The 17,335-nt window shown below is 53.5% G+C and overlaps 1 protein-coding gene across 1 annotated transcript in view; it reads left to right on the top strand.

The window, feature by feature from the left end:
• Positions 1–17,335, top strand: part of LOC149336293 (calcium-activated chloride channel regulator 4-like) — an 81,739-nt gene that overhangs the window by 9,800 nt on the left and 54,604 nt on the right. Inside the window, exon 5 of the mRNA XM_089554108.1 lies at positions 3,268–3,382. Within this exon, the coding sequence (XP_089410234.1) occupies positions 3,268–3,382 (115 nt within the window). The remainder of the gene's footprint in view (positions 1–3,267; positions 3,383–17,335) is intronic.

Raw genomic sequence — 17,335 nt, forward strand, 5'->3', positions numbered from 1 at the left:
TACAGTGTCGTTATGGACCTTTCGTGTGCACACGTGGGGCCCGACGTAAACGAACGTCTTTCGCACATGCTCGAATGTACTCCAAACCCGTTCTGCATATAGTTCTCTGCACAGTAGGCATCGAAGCCGCAGTAATGAATGTTCTGGCGCACGCCGATGCGTAATTTCAAGCCTATTTTCGAGCCCTTCCTGCTGTTCATCGGTGGTTTCGCTGGTGCGCCATTATCGTGGTCTTCTCGCATCTGCTCTAAGCGCCCTTTCTACTCAGCTTTCGCTGCGCATCGACGCCGGCAACTTTCTGAACCGGCTGTGGACGCTGTTGCTTCCAATCGTCCCGCTGCACTGCATTCCGCGGCACTTGGCGGCGGCGCGTCGACGTTTTTGAAGCGAAAACCTTCACTAGGCTCGTCAACACCATGTCTGGCGTGTGCCTTGATAAATTTGAGCCACAGCTGCGCATGCGCGAAATCGAGCGACGTCACGCGGAGCGCACGTGGCCGCTGGTGCCGCAGCCGTCGTCGCCGCCGCGCGCTGACTGCGTCGTCTGAGCGTCGCCGCTTCTTCTCCTCGCCACCATTTTACCCTTCGCCGCTGCCGCGCGGTCGCCGCCGCCGTCCCAAGAGGAGAAGGCTATTTCGCAAGGCGTTGCGAGAACGCGTGAGCGGCGGCGGCGGCCATAAAAGAGGCGGCCATCCTCGCCGCCGTTCGACTTTTCGCCGCAGCCGTGCGCAGCGCACATTTGAGACAAGTATATAAAGCGCGCTTGCCCATTGAACAGGCGCAGACACTCGCCATGGAAGAAGAAGAAGCAACAGTTGGACGGCGCAGAAACACCGATCGAGAAGTGGTAGCTTCGGAGCTGGCTGTAAAACAGTATTACAGGTCGTGGTAGCAGCATCCCACCGCTGACACCAGTTGTTACGAGTCGTGGTAGCAGCATCCCACCGCTGCCACCAGTTGTTACGAATCAGGTAGCATGGTCGTGCCGGAGAGGGGAATGAGGAAGGTCGGAGACGAGGTTACGGGAAAGACAAGAAGAACTTTATTCAGGTAAATTTACATTATATACAAACAGCAACTGAGAGAACGTATCAGTAAGAGAGTCTCGAAAACAAGGAGTTGATGACGAGAAGCTACATGGCGATAAACTCGATTGTCAGGAGCTACTCGGCCGTACTCGGCGCCGAGTTTTATAGCGTTCCCTTTCCCTGGACTCCCTAGGTGGGGGCCGGGCTTGTCGAGGAAGGAGTGTACTGAAAAGTCCACTGTGGCACCCATCACACACCCTTTCATTAGGGAACACACCGCCGTCACGTGTCGAGATGTAGAGGGTGCCGTCTACGTCGCGCAGACACCGGAATGTCGGAGAGCGGCGTTCCCGCGCTTTTCATGTGGTCGCACGTGCGCCGCCGCGGTGGCTCAGTGGCTATGGTGCTCGGCTGCTGACCCGAAAGACGCGGGTTCGATCCCGGCCGCGGCGGCTGGAATTTCTTTGGAGGAGAAATTCTAGAGGCCCGTGTACTGTGCGATGTCAGTGCACGTTAAAGAACCCCAGGTGGTCGAAATTTCCGGAGCCCTTCACTACGGCGTCTCTCATAGCCTCAGTCGCTTTGGGACGTTAAACCCCATAAACCAAACCAAACCGTCGCACGTGCAGGGTCCAGGCTACATGCAAGTCCACGCGGTGCAGGAGAAACACTCTCTGTTAACTTCTTCCTAGAAGACGGACGCTGCTGTCAAACTTGATGACTGGACCCAGCTGACACCCGGGCCCCTTGGAATGTCAAGTACTGCCGACCGTGGCAGCTAACTTCTTTCTGTAGAGGAGGGTGCACTGCAGAGCTGGGCTGGCCAGTTGCGGGGTGGATTACTGACTTCGCTTCCGTGGCTAATCCAGGCGTTGACCCCGCGTGCCTTTCGTGACTCGTCGGCATTCCGCTGCAACGGAGCCGATTTTTCCTCACGACGAAGGCGAAACGTAACAGCAGCGAGAGCTTTTCGCTTACCCAGGCTTAACCTTAGCTAAGCCACAGCCAATTTTCGTAAAGGAGCTCCTCTTGTGTGGGTAATGGTAGCCTGCGAGAGCCCATCACTTCTGACTCGACGTTTCATTTACCTTCGCTATAGCAGCGCTGCCCGGAATGGATTCTCACTCGGCTAACAAGCGCTTGCAAGCTGATGATTTGACCGGCCACATGTGAGCATGTGCGGCGCGCGCAGCGTTCCGATTGGTCCAGCTGCTGTGAGCGCGCTTGGCGCGAGCCAGCACTGTTAACAGGCGGGACACAACGCGAGTGATTGGTTTATTGGTTTGGTTTGTTGGGGTTTAACGTCCCGAAGCAAGTCAGGCTATGAGGGACGCCATAGTGAAGGACTCTGGGAATTTCGACCACCTGGGGTCCTTTAACGTGCACTTACATCGCACAGCACACGGGCTGCTAGAATTTCGCCTTCATCGAAATTCAGCCGCCGCACCCGGGATCGAACCCGCGTCTATCCGGTCAGCAGCCGAGCGCCATAACCACTGAGCCACCGCGGCGGGGCACAACGCGAGTGAGGTAGCCGAGTGGAGCTCTCTCGTTTAAACAGAAAAGATCAAGCACTAAACTATTTTAGCCCAACTACACAATACAGCGGCGTACGCGAAACTTCTCTCGAACAATATTTTCTCTTAATGTACGATTGTTTAAGTATTCTGGAAAATCGCCGCAGGTAATAAAACAAATGTCGTTATTTAGAGCCACCTGTTTTCTAACCCATTCCATCTACTTGTAGATTTGCCACTAATACTAGTGGAAATTAATAAATAAAGATAGCAGTGCAAAAGAAAGTACCAATCCAGAGAGAGTTCAATGGCTATGACAACTTGTTTCATAAAACTGCCCGCCCGCCCCGCCACGGTGGCTAAGTGGTTATGGCACTCTGCTACTGGCCCGAAAAATGGGGGTTCGATCCCGGCCGTGGGTGTCGATTTCGATGGAGGCGAAATTCTAGAGGACCGTGTACTCTGCGATGTCAGTGCACGTTAAAGAACTCCAGGTGGTCGAAATTTCCGGAGCCCTTCACTACGGCGTCCCTTATAGCCTCAGTTGCTTTGGGACGTAAACCCCAATGAACCAAACCAAGCCTAAAGGTGCCCGCCCGACTTATCCGGCTCTTATTATCGTTTGGAGGCTAATGAATACAGAATCCTCGCGAATAAATTGAACGAGCTAGTGAGCAAGCGGACGAAGGAACGAACGAATGAAAATTGTTTTCTTATTCCAGCCTCTCAACGCCGGACATGTCAAAACGAATCAAGGTGACCTTCGACGAAGCGCAGCAGAAAGAAGGCCTCGCCCAACGAGTGGTGCTGGTGCTGGACGTTTCGGCAAGCATGATCGTGAGCACACTTTTTTGGCGGTCATTTGCGTGAATGTGAAGAGATGCACGGCGCCCTTGTAACGATCATACGGCGCCCACAGGGCCCCAATAAACACTGAGTTCGCATATAATTTCAGCAAACTTTTACACAGATCTCTAGTATTCTCCCATGAAACGCTTTTTCTTTGTTACACGTGTAGAGGCGGAAAATATTCCGCCGCGGGTTCTTACTGTGGAATAATGTGTAAAGCAGTGCGCATGCATTGAGATGTGAATTTACGCTGCGCTTTGCATACAATTCACGATGGAATTTAATTGCATTGCAGCTTCAATTTCCAAAGCCTGAGGGCGGTTATGACTTCACAAGTAGTGGGTTTCACGCAATACCATCAAGAGCCGCAGTTAAATACAGCTTTATTCAACGTTTGTAGAGACTTCACGGAACCGCATGGCGCTAAGCGCGCGCCAGTTAATTGGTAAATTGCTTTTTGAGGAAAGGAAATGGCGCAGTGTCACAAATATATCGGCGGACACCTGAACCGCGCCTTAAGGGAAGGGAGGAAGGTAGGAGTGAAAGAAGAAAGAGAGAAGGTGGTGGTGGAAACTTTTATTGCCAATGATGTAAATGGTGGGGGCGAAGCCCCCTACATGGCACTTGGATGCCTCCTCAATGTGAGTGGGAGGCACCCTTCCAACGCGAAGGTAAGCCCTTGGAGCGCAATCCTTCTGTGAGCGCTGGAGATGATCCGGCGCTGGTCTTGAGCGGACGAGCTGGTCACAAGGACTCCAAGTAAGACTCCGCCGCGGTTGGTGATGGGGGATGAGGGAAGGTGGGGCATGTGAGGAGGGTGTGTAAGAAGTCTCCTGGTTTGCCGCAAAGTTTGCATGATGACGGGAATTGGTCTGGGTATCGGGCACGCGCAGTATTGGGTATGGAGCAGTTCGGGTTTGTAGTTGTCGCCGATGTGCAGCCTGCGCTATGGTGAGGGATGGAGCTGGGGGTGCGTATTCCCTTCGTTTGTCTCGGTAGTACGAGAGAATATCACGGAAGGAGAGCAGGCGCTCCGAGGCTCGTAGAGGGGGTTCGACTCCTGCCCGGAATGTGAGACATCGGGCTAGGGAATGAGCCTCCTCGTTGCCAGGGAGGCCTGCAAGTACTGGCGTCCAGATGAGGGTGATGAGGCGCCGGGGCTGCCAGAAACGTAGTAAACGAGCAGCAGTGCTGGATATGTAGCCCTTGGCATAATTTAAAATTGCAGATTTGGAATCGGAGATATTTTTTGTGGCAGATATAGAAATGAGAGCAAGCGCGATGGCTGCCTCTTCTGCCTCTGTGGTCGAATTGGTAATGATAGAGCTGGAGGTTAGAAGCTTTGCATTATTGTCGGCTACCGCCAGGGCCATACGGGAGCCTGTCGTATATTCCGCTGCGTCCACGTAGACCACCTCATGGTCCTCGCTATACTGTTTGTGAAGGGCCCGAGCCCTTGCTACTCTGCGTTCCCTGTCTCGCTCAGGGTGCATGTTCTTGGGGATGGGGGTTCCTTTGAGGTCAGAGCGGAGGGTAGCAGAAACGGGGACCCCCTCGGTAGGCTCTGTAATTGGGGTCAGGCTCAACTGAGACAATAAAGTACGACCAGCCTCTGAGCTGGATAGACGGATAGATAGCTACCATAAAGGTAGCTTCTTTTAGCTCCTCATAGGTGTTGTGTACACTGAGTTTGAGGAGTCGGTCGTTGGATGTGCTGGGGGGAAGATGTAGAGCCGTTCTCGTGCAACTACGTAGGAGCGCATTAACCCGGTCTCTCTCCTTCTGTTTGAGGGGTAGGTATGGAAGGGCATATGTTGTGCGGCTTATGGGTGAGGCGGGTGAGGCGAGCCTGGGTGAGGCGAGTCGTGTTTCGCTCGCGTAGGCCAGCCCCGCGGTTGGCTATGCGGCGAATCAGTCGAGTGGTGTGTTGAGCGTGTGTTTGAAGTGTCTTTATGACTTCTCCGTGCGCACCGTGGGAGTGCAGAGCCAGTCCTAGCACGCGGATTTTGTGTACTAGTGGGATGGGATGGGTACCTAGGGCGAGGGAGATGGGTGCATTGACTGAATCGTCTTGCTTGTGCCCGTAGAGGAAAAGCTCCGATTTTGAAGGGGAGCAGGTTAGGCCACGCTCCCGTACATATGCGTCGATGGTGGTTAGTGCCAATTGTAGGTGTTCTTCTATTTCGGCATCGCTGCCATGGTTTGCCCAGACAGTGATGTCGTCGGCGTAGAGGCTGAAATGGATGTCGGGAATTTGAGCTAGCTGTTGTGGTAGGTTAAGAAGTGCTATGTTGAATAAAATAGGGGAGAGGACGGCTCCCTGGGGCGTACCTCGTGCTCCCAGCGTGATCCCTAGTAGGCTGTGGTCGCCGAAGGTAAGCGTGGCTGTGCGGTGGCTGAGGAAGTCTCGGATGTTGTTGTACATCCTGGCGCCGACTCCCAGGGTCGTAAGGTTTTCTAAGATAGCTGAGTGTGTAACGTTATCAAATGCCTTAGTGAGATCCACCTCTAGGATAGCTTTAGTGTTGGAGGTGTGTGAGTCGAGAATGTGATGTTTTAGCTGCAAGAAGACGTCCTGTGTGGAAAGCCCTGGTCGAAATCCAAACATGCCAGTGGGCATGAGATTGTTGCTTTCTAGGTATTGGCAAAGCCTGCGCTGGAGTACATGCTCCATGAGTTTGCCAACAGAAGATGTGAGGGAGATGGGTCTGAGGTTAGAAGTAAGCAGAGGTTTGCCAGGTTTGGGTATGAAAATGTTTCTCGCCTCTTTCCATTGTGGTGGGAGGGTGCCCAGTCGCCAGCACTCATTAAAGTATTCTGTAAGTGCAGCAATGGATTGTGCGTCGAGATTCCTGAGAGCTTTGTTATGTACCCCGTCTGGGCTGGGAACTGAGGACGTGTTAAGTGTCTGGAGTTCAGCCTGTACCTCTGCTTCTGTAATAGGTTGGTCAAGCTGGTCGTTAGGAGTGCCTGCATAATCAGGGTGGTGTGCAGGAGGGTATGTGGGGAAGTATTGATATCGAAAGTCTTGGAGGAGGTCTGGTGGAGGTATATCTGAAGTGTGCATGAGCTTGGTGAGGGCGTGTCTCTGGGTAGTCTTAGAGTGAGTGGAGTCTATTAACTGCCGAAAAAGGTTCCAGGTCTGAGGCGCACTCATATTGCCATCAAGCTTGTTGCAGATAGTAAATTTCACAGGTTCTTCTTCTTTGCACCAGAGGTGCCCCGCCAGAGACGGTTGGTAACTCGAAGACTGAAGCTTATTTCTTCGCACCAGAGGTGCACCGCCAGAGACGGTTGGTTTATCTCGAAGACTGAAGCTTGATCTCTGCACCAGAGGTGCCCCGTCAGAGACGCTCTCACGATGAGTAGAGTCAGGGATAAAGGGAATACTTATGTACAGTTTATGTACAGCAATTTACAATAGATATAAGTTAAGGCACTAGAGACAAACGGCAAAAAGAGACAAAACATCAAAAAGGACAAACCAAACAACAAAAAAGGTGGAACTGGCTAATACTAGGGGAGGCCCCTACTCGGCATAGCCGAAGATGCATAGCATCTCACCTTAGCTCAGAACCCCGCTACCCGCTCCGGCGCCCGGTTTTAAAGATCTAGAGGCCCGGCCCACATTCCGTAGCTTCCAATCATGTTGCGGTCTTAACATCATTGGTTCATCCAAGGCATGGCCAGCCCTCCAGCTTCCGTAAGGTAGAGCACTCTCTCCACCACAAAATAAAAACAAACACAAATAGACATTCGTGCCAGCACGTGCGCGAATCGGTACCGCGGGACGGGGTGGACACCCGTACTTCTTGGCGCGTTCGCGAGCGGTCGCGTTCCAAATAGGAGACGCTTCGCTTTGAGCGCCCCCAGCCGAGTTCCGATGACCCCGCGTACACTACCGATCCCTTACACGTCCTTCCCAAGATTCTACAAAGGACTCAAATGCAACTTTTAGAATTATAACAAGAAAGGATCGGTACGGGTCACAAAACCACCCTGTGGGTGACATACCGCAGCTACACCAGCGCTGGCACCAACAAAACCAAAAGCAAAATGCACACACAACATAAGCAAATTCCACAAATACACACGGTGGCATGCCTGCCGTGCGCCGTAACACGGCGTCCAAATTGGTGGGTTGCACCCAGTTCACCACCTCCAAGTAGACACCCTCGTCCTGCTCGCGAACGAGCACACACACACACACACACACACACACACACACACACACACACACACACACACACACACACACACACACACACACACACACACACACACACACACTCGCAACTTGAGCGTTCAGTAGCACTCGCACGACGTCCGTAAGTGGCCACGTGAGCCTCCTTAGTCGCACCGAGCGTCCTAGTGTGCGTTCGAGCCACTACGCGTCTCAACACAATTAACGCCTAACTGCCACTCGGCTCATTAGGCTGGTGCCACAGCGGGGCAAGAACTCAACAGCTGGTGTCCTCCAGGATCAAACACGTCATGATCCTCGATAGGTCCAAATCTTTGACCATGCGACGCCCCTAAGGGAACGCTCTCTCCGGCGCACCAGTACGAACAGCGTACTGCGTAAGGAACAGTGCGGCCGGCTTTGCTACATCTAATTTGACGTACCGCAGCCCGGAACGTACTGTTCCTCGCACCGACTTTCAATTTGAAAGCCACGCCCCTGCCTCCTGTTACTTCGCCTCGCTTGGAGCCATTTGCCCCGTTCCTGCACGGGCATGCAATGAAATTTCCGCTCCCTGCATTATAGGAGCTTGCCGATTTCGTGGCATCATACAACTCCAAGGCTACCTGCGCTCTTTCGCAGCCACTTAATCCTAATTTGCCTTGTGGCAAGTCGCCAAAAATTTCCCTGTCCTCAAATGAAAGGACTTTGCCATCAATAGTGCTACGTGGCACTTCATGCCACATGCCTGGCACAGTGTGCCGTTGCGGCAACGTTTGACCTCCTCCTATCCCTAGCTCGCCAGTCTGACGTCTGTCGTCGCTGGTCGTTTCACACTGAACCGACTGCTCTTTTTCGCAGCTTGCCTGAGACCGAGTTTTTATTCCTGAGCTCGCGTCCGCGTCCCTGGTGTCATTTGGGGTAGAGCTAACCTGTGCAGCTGGATCGTCGGAGTGCGCGTTCACCGCCTCTAACACCGCGACGCTGCGTTCCGTCAGGATACTTTCTTCACGAGAGATTCCAGTTTCGCGGAAAGCTGGCTCTCTTTTTACTTCTCTCTGGCTGTTTTCTTTTCCTGTGCTTGACAGGCATATGCCTTTGCCTTCCAGCACTGGCGACCTCTCTGCTCGGGACTCGGAGCAGTTCTCCCTGGCTAGTTGGCTAGCTCTCCTAGACTCTTTGAGCTTAGCCAGCTCGAGCTCTAGCTGCTGGCGCCTTGCTTCTAACGCCTGCAAATCCGGAGGTTTTTCCTCGCATTGCGGCGCCTTTCCTCCATTCACTTTTGCAAGCTCAGCCTGATAATGAGCTAAGCGCGGCTTCGCCAATTCCACTCTGTACCTCACATCGAGTGAGGGCCGGCATGGATAACCCTCCATACCGCCGTCTGTACCCCTCTACTGTCCTACCGGCTCGAACACATGAACAGGGACGTGAACAATGCGACGAAGGAAACTCACAGTTTCGATGCGTCGATCCGCACTGCCAGCTCCTCGGCGTCGCAGTCCACCGCCACTTCCACCGGACGCTGCGATGAGCTGTCGCACGCCGCTGGTCCTGTGCACGTTGTCACTTGCTGCGACCCGCCGGTGACCGTCAAGTCCTCGACGCGCTGCTTTTCTTGACCGGATGCAGTCCGGCGTCGCTGAACTACTGCCGTGGTCCTTGCGTCCTTGCCGCCGTCTCTCCGCAGGTCCTTTCTCGAACGCTGCTGTTGCCTGACCGTCGCCTTTCTCCCTGCGTTCAATCTTCTTCCTGCGCCGTCTTCCGATGGCCGCAGGATCCTGTCGACTGCGCCAGTAAATTTCACAGGTTCTTCTTCTTTGCACCAGAGGTGCCCCGCCAGAGACGGTTGGTAACTCGAAGACTGAAGCTTATTTCTTCGCACCAGAGGTGCACCGCCAGAGACGGTTGGTTTATCTCGAAGACTGAAGCTTGATCTCTGCACCAGAGGTGCCCCGTCAGAGACGCTCTCACTATGAGTAGAGTCAGGGATAAAGGGAATGCTTATGTGCAGTTTATGTACAGGAATTTACAATAGATACAAGTTAAGGCACTAGAGACAAACGGCAAAAAGACAAAACATCAAAAAGGACAAACTAAAAAACAAAAATGGTGGAACTGGCTAACACTAGGGGAGGCCCCTACTCGGCGTAGCCGAAGATGCATAGCATCTCACTTCAGCACAGAACCTCGCTACCCGCTCCGGGGCCCGGTTTTAAAGATCTAGAGGCCCGGCCCACATTCCGTAGCTTCCAATCATGTTGCGGTCTTAACATCATTGGTTCATCCAAGGCATGGCCAGCCCTCCAGCTTCCGGAAGGTAGAGCACTCTCTCCACCACAAAATAAAAACAAACACAAATAGACATTCGTGCCAGCACGTGCGCGAATCGGTACCGCGGGGCGGGGTGGACACCCGTACTTCTTGGCGCGTTCGCGAGCGGCCGCGTTCCAAATAGGAGCCTCTGGGAGGCCTGCGATGTATTTGAATGTGTAAGAGAATCTCGATGATGAACTGGTCGCTACCAAGATTCTCTTGTGTGTTGCACTATGTGGCGTGAGGGAGTAGATGTGCGAACGTGAGGTCTGGCGTAGTGTTTTTGCAGACACTGTTTCCCGTGCGTCTAGGAGAGGTGGGGTCTGTGAGCAGGGAGAGACCGGCTTGTTGCGCGGCTAACCATACCCGACGTCCTTTCGGTGTGTCGTGTGGGTAACCCCAGGCTGTATGTGGGGCGTTAAAGTCTCCCACGACGAGTAAGGGGCACTTGTTGGCTATGCACTTCGCGAGGGTAAAGAGGCGTTCGAGTTATCTTGAAGGCACTTAGGGTGGCTATATACATTTAGGATGAAGACACTGTTCGCTCGAGCGAGTTGCGGCACAAGCTCAATAAGAAGGTGATCAATGTCTCCAATCACAATGGAATGGGAGATGGTGGTGATTGAACGACGAACCAGAAATGCTACCCGAGTGGGTGGGGGGGATGGGGGCAGAACAGGAGCATAGCCGGGTAGGGTGAGGGGGTTTGAGGGTTCCTGCAGGGGAAGGATGTCGGGTCCTGTAGCGCAGGACAGCAGTTGGTGGATTACGTGACGCTTCTGACCAAATCCCCGGCAGTTCCACTGCCAGAGTGTAAGATTACGGAGTGGAACTGCCCTCATGACAATCTATAAAGGACGGAGCTGTAACGGGGGGTTGGGAGCCCTGAACTATGGTAGAGATAGGGTTGGCCTGTTCCTCCGGTGCTTTGGGCTTCTTGCGTCTGTTTGGTGTGGGGTCACGCTTTGGGAGTCGGGACTCAGTATAGTTACAGCGTTCAGAGAATCCTTGCGTTAGCACATCGAATCGGTGGTTAAGAATAGCGTTGTCTTGTGTTATGCGGATTACTGCGTCTTTGATGGGTGTGCATTCCTCATTGATGCGAGTTATAGCGTCCTGCAATTTTGCCTCAAAGCGAGCTGCAAATGATTCAAGCAGGGTTGGCATGTTGTTTAATGAGATGGGTGTGGAGGGAGGGGGCGTTGTGCACGGAGGTGAATTTGTAAAGGGATCAGTGTCAGCCTCCATTGCTAGCAAATCAGGAGAGGAATTAGACTCGGAGTGGGAGGACGAGGTATCGGCGGTAGGCGGGTTGGGAGGAGGAGTTTAAGATGTGGTAGGAGCGGGAGCACCTGGAAGGGTAGAACCAGCGGCAAGAGCACTTATCTGGGCTTCCAGCTTGGCGATGTGTTGACGCAAGGCGGCGGCTTCTGCTCGGGTTGCTTTAGCTTCTGCTTTAGCCGCTGCTGCCTCCTCCTGAGATTTTGCCAGGGCTTGTTGTAGACTGCGTTGTGCAGTCAAGGATGTCGTGTGCCTGTGTGAAGAGGCAGAGGTGTCCGAGACTTGTTTCAACGGCACTGACCAAGCTGGTTTGTTTTGGTTGGGCTGTGGGAGTCCGGATGACAAATGGGGAAAATTTTCTCTGGATAGGACCAAGTCGTGCTGCTGCGTTTGTGGGTGGTTTGGCTGTTTCCGTCCCTTGCAGGATCCCGTGCCTGTCAGGTGTGGGCCCTCCCGCAGAATGCACTTGGGCGTGCAAAGTGTGTATTCTTGGGAGTGTTGTGTTCCACAACGGAGGCAGTTATTTATTTGTCTTGGGACTCGGGCATACGTCGTGGCGGTGACCCGGCTTGTACAGGCATCCGGACTGCCAGTTTGTACAGGCATCCGGACTGCCACGGTTTGGGGTGCAGCGGTGGATGGCTCCCATGTATTTGATGGAGTGAGGGACTGTGGTGTTAAGGACGAGGTAGCAGCATCCCACCGCTGCCACCAGTTTGTTAAAGACGAGGTAGCAACATCCCACCGCTGCCACCAGTTTGTTACATAAGAGGTAGCATGGTCGTGTGCCGGAGAGGAAATGAGGGACGTCTGAGGCGAGGCTGCTAGAAAAAGACAATGGGAGAGGACTTTATACAGGAATTTACATATTTAAAAGTGAGCTGCAGGAGCGCTGCATGACGACAGCTCCTCAGGAGACCATTCGATGACAAAGAGCCCCCCGGCCGTGCCGATGCCGGGGTTTTTAAGAGTTCCCTTCCCTAGGGTCTCTAGATGGGGGCCGGGCCTGCAGGGGAAGGAAGTTCTCACTGGCACCAATCACAGACACACACGCACTCTCTCACTCCCGAGAGATCACACCGCCGTCACGCGCTGGGAGAGGGGCGGGCGATGCCATCACCGTAGCGTAGACGCCGGAATGTCCATGAGCGGCGTTCCCGCGCATTACGAACGCGCGTTCACACTCGGTGTAGGGGAAACGCTCGCTCAACCGGACAGACGGACGCGGCTTCCGTGGCAATCCAGGCGCTCACCCAACGCCCGTCTCGGGGTTTGTCGGCGTTTCGCTGCTGCCATGTCGTTGTCTTGCCCACGACGAAGGCGAGACGTAACAGACTGCCCCGCCGGGGGAAGGAGATCCCGATGGACAGGGGACAGCATCCGCTGTCCGGAGGGATGTCGCTTGAGGCTGGTCTCAACCGGAGTCGGTGTCACCCAGACTTCGCGCACTTTTAAGTGGGAAGCTCCCAGACACCCTTAGAGCGTGTGGGGGTAGCGGTCTCGGACTCGATGGAGATGCCCTCGACTCAGCGTGGCAAACTCAGCGGAGACCAGCTACCAAGTGACAAGAGGTTTTTGGGCGTTCGGTGCCCAGCTTTCGCTGGTCGCAAGCCAGAGAATGGGTCGGAGCCAGAGGTTTACAAAACAAAACAAAGTTTATACAGCAAGGAGACGATACAGAGGACTTCACAGTCACTAGTACAGACACATACAAAGTGATTAACGAAACAATGCAACTCGTGCAATGTCAAACTCCAGAGAGAATACAATACACAGGCAATATTGCACCTAAAGTGCACTAACACAAGAGAGAGAGGTAAACAAACAAAACACAATTTGTTCACCGGGCACTGCGGCAGTCCGACGACCAGAGTTCCACGACGATGCCGTCCCGCAGACTGGCGAACGTTGCCTCGTTGGTCCGTGGCTGGCCGAGTGGTGTTTTCCCCGGGAGTCGAACGGGCGCGCTTCTCCGAAGCTTAAACGGCGGTCCGGGCTAACTGATAGCGGTCAACGTCCTTCTTTATAGGCTCGCTCTCCCGTCTGTTTGTTGTTCGCGCCCGAGTAGGCGCGCACATACACGCAGCATTGGCAGTGCTGTCTCCCTTTCCTCTTCTCACCGGCCGCGCGTCCCCATTGGTCAGAGGTCGCGGGTCGCATCTCGAAGTTTCGAGCGTTTTCCTGAGTGGCGCCGACGCCGACGGGCGAGGGGGACGTGTCTTAGTGCACGCAAGGCTACGCCCTTTCCCCCCGTCAGCTGTAGAACCGACTCGTCTGTTCCAGAGAATTCGGCGTGGATGACTCATTCCTTCGGCGCACGCCATGACGGTGGAGAGAGAGGCACGCGCTCGGCGGGCTTTCCCTCTCTCCCGTTGGGCTCGCGCCGGCGAGACGCCGTGCGCGCGGCGGTTTTTCTATCTTGGTTTCTAAAATGCGCCGAATTTTGTGACACTGCCCCTTCCTTTAAGAATATTGTGTAACAATATTCACAAAACACAAAATTCGCGCGCACATGCATGCGCTCACAAAGTCAGTGGCGAATGCCAAAATACATACATCAATACCTTGATGCTTTCACATACATAACACAGTACAATAGACAGATTGCACTCCAAAACACGCCACAGTTCGGCGGTACAATTCGCGCGCTCACAAAATACATGTGAAAATACATACATCAATACCATGATGTTTTCACATGCACAGCACAGTACAATGTTCACAATGCACATAAAACCTGCGGCGATTGGGCAGTACATTAACACAAGGCTACAAACATGGAGCACGCAAATACAAGGCACACTTTCGCCTATACTTCCAAGTTCGGCCTACCCAGCGGGCTCGGAGAATTACTGTTTCCTTCAATCTTTCAGTCGCGGTTTTAATTCCCTTTCGGAAGCGGCTCCGGCTTTTCTTTCTGTCACGGGTTGGACTCTTCTTCCTCCTCATTCTGAAGCTTCTCTTCCGAACGCGGTTTTGGCCCCGCTTCCTACTCGTACTCCTGTCTGGTTCTGCGGCCAGTCTTCGAGCCCTTCTTCTTTTCCTGTGGCCAGCGCGTCTGTTGCGAGCAAATTTAACGCCAGTTCGCTTACTACGGCTGCGCTTCAGGTGTTTGCTCTCTTTTCCGTGTGCGCTCTTCTGTTTCCGTTTGCGCCTCCACACTGAGTCCTTGCTGTAGGCTGGGCTCGTTCCTCTGAGCTTCTTTCTGACTTTGCTGCGATGTTTGGGCAGCTTGTTTGCATTCGGCTCGGCTGTCTTCAGCTTGGTTCTGTCTCTTCCCGTTTTCTGCCTGAATTTTCTCCAGGGCTTCTGTTTTTCGGTTTCACCTGCTTCTGTGGTGCCCGACTCATTTCTCTTTCTTTTTTCCTTCTTCCAAGCTCTTCTACGGAGCACACCTGCTTCAATGTTAGTTGCGTCATCCGAGTTCTTATCTCGCGATGAAGCCATTGGTCCAGCTCTCTCTTCTTCTTCGTGGACTGAACTATCCTCTCTTTCCAAGTCCTTTTTTCTTCTTTCGGAGCCTTCCTTGTGAGGGGCATTCTGAGCATGGCTCATTAGCCCTTGATGACTTATTCTCCTCACTTTCGCTCAGTGTTGCTTCCACAGCTTTCTCTGATACTTTCTTGAGCTCGTTAGTTTCAGTGCAGTGCTGCTCCATTCCTTGTACTGCACTGTCCCCTTCCTCCGAGGCACTAATTTCCTCTCCTTCGTCATAGGCACCGATTTCCTCGCCTTCCACATCGTGAAAGCCCCCCTCGCTGCTCGAGGGTTCACTCGGAACGGCTTCCGGGTCTTCACTGAGTGCGCTTTCTTCAGTTATTACAACGTCTGAGCTTTCGCTCTCAGTGCCATTAAACCACTCTTTCTCGTGGTCTTCACTGCCGGACTCAGAGGTGTAGCACTCGGACTCCTCCATAGAGATCCGAACTGCTTCTTTGTCCTCAGGCGGCTGCTCTAGGGTTCCCTCTGACTGAAGCGTCAGGTTGGCCTTTACTTCAGTGTCTACTACCTCAGCAGTAGCCACACTGTCAATTTCCTGAGGAAGCGACACTCCGGTTTGTTCTTCACTCTCTTTGGCTTCAGTTGCAGGAGCAGGCTGTTCCACAACCTCACTCTCACTAGTTGAGCTAGTTACAAACTCTTCCGTGGTTGCCAACAAATTAGACTCGTTAGTCTTCCACCCGGCCTCTCCGGGGTTAAGCTCCACTGGATCTCTGACGTTCCTCGAACGCCGCATTTCAGCAATCTTCCTCTGAAGGATTGCCATCTCTCTTTCACAAGCCCTTTCGGCTTCTTCACATTTCCTTTGGCTCTCTTTCTCTCTCTCTACTCGAGCCCTCTCTCTTTCCTGGTCCACCCATTCTCGCAGTTCGGCTCCGGTCATCCCCATCTGGAGACCGGCCTCTACTAGCTCCTTTAGCTCCTTAAAGCTCATATTTGGAGACCGAACTCTACATTCAAGGCAATGAATACCTCTCCACGGTGCACCTCACTAACCGCTTCAGAGCGGCCCCTCACAATATCGCTCTGCTGCTACCACTCGTTTACGACCTCTTCGTAAACTCCTTCCGACTCTTTCTCCGTTCTCTGTGCTTGCAAACACCAAACGTCCTGTCGCGGACGCCAGAATATATTGTCACCCAGACTTCGCGCACTTTTAAGTGGGAAGCTCCCAGACACCCTTAGAGCGTGTGGGGGTAGCGGTCTCGGACTCGATGGAGATGCCCTCGACTCAGCGTGGCAAACTCAGCGGAGACCAGCTACCAAGTGACAAGAGGTTTTTGGGCGTTCGGTGCCCAGCTTTCGCTGGTCGCAAGCCAGAGAATGGGTCGGAGCCAGAGGTTTACAAAACAAAACAAAGTTTATACAGCAAAGAGACGATACAGAGGATTTCACAGTCACTAGTACAGACACATACAAAGTGATTAACGAAACAATGCAACTCGTGCAATGTCAAACTCCAGAGAGAATACAATACAGAGGCAATATTGCACCTAAAGTGCACTAACACAAGAGAGAGAGGTAAACAAACAAAACACAATTTGTTCACCGGGCACTGCGGCAGTCCGACGACCAGAGTTCCACGACGATGCCGTCCCGCAGACTGGCGAACGTTGCCTCGTTGGTCCGTGGCTGGCCGAGTGGTGTTTTCCCCGGGAGTCGAACGGGCGCGCTTCTCCGAAGCTTAAACGGCGGTCCGGACTGACTGATAGCGGTCAACGTCCTTCTTTATAGGCTCGCTCTCCCGTCTGTTTGTTGTTCGCGCCCGAGTAGGCACGCACATACACGCAGCATTGGCAGTGCTGTCTCCCTTTCCTCTTCTCACCGGCCGCGCGTCCCCATTGGTCAGAGGTCGGGGGTCGCATCTCGAAGTTTCGAGCGTGTTCTTGAGCGGCGCCGACGCCGACTGGCGAGGGGGACGTGTCTTAGTGCACGCAAGGCTACGCCCTTTCCCCCCGTCAGCTGTAGAACCGACTCGTCTGTTCCAGAGAATTCGGCGTGGATGACTCATTCCTTCGGCGCACGCCATGGCGGTGGAGAGAGAGGCACGTGCTCGGCGGGGCTTTCCCTCTCTCCCGTTGGGCTCGCGCCGGCGAGACGCCGTGCGCGCGGCGGTGTTTCTTTCTTGGTTTCTAAAAGGCGCCGAATTTTGTGACAGTCGGTTCTCTCTCGGCGATTCTGGAGCTCTGCGCACCCCGAAGTCTTCCTTTGCAGGTGCAGGTTCCCAAAGGGCACTGCAAAGTGACTCGTGCTCCGCTAGCATTAGAACCACGCCGGAAACCCAACCGCTTAGTCCGCAAGCACGACACAATCCCCACTACGCAATGCCAGGCTCTTTCCCTCTTACAAAGCCAATTAATCCCTGGGAGTGGTCCAGCAGCACTCAGAGAATTCCCACAGATCTGCACATTACACCACAAAGCGCATCTCCATTTTAAAACAATAAACAAAAGCAATAGGCTCAATATCCTATATCAGGAAAAAAAAACTACCAGCAAACTGCAACTATGATGCTGACTCTTGCGCTAGGGACCTCAATTTAAGCTATCGGCATTACCTTTGAGACTCCCCTTTTTGTGATGTATTCCGATTCGTAATGACCACGACATTTCATTCTGCCTAGCAGCATACTGCCGTCACCTTGCATATCCCTGCAAAGA

The sequence above is a fragment of the Amblyomma mixtum genome, chromosome 7 (assembly GCF_055824585.1).
Source record: "Amblyomma mixtum isolate Tamu chromosome 7, ASM5582458v1, whole genome shotgun sequence".
NCBI lineage: Eukaryota > Metazoa > Arthropoda > Arachnida > Ixodida > Ixodidae > Amblyomma > Amblyomma mixtum.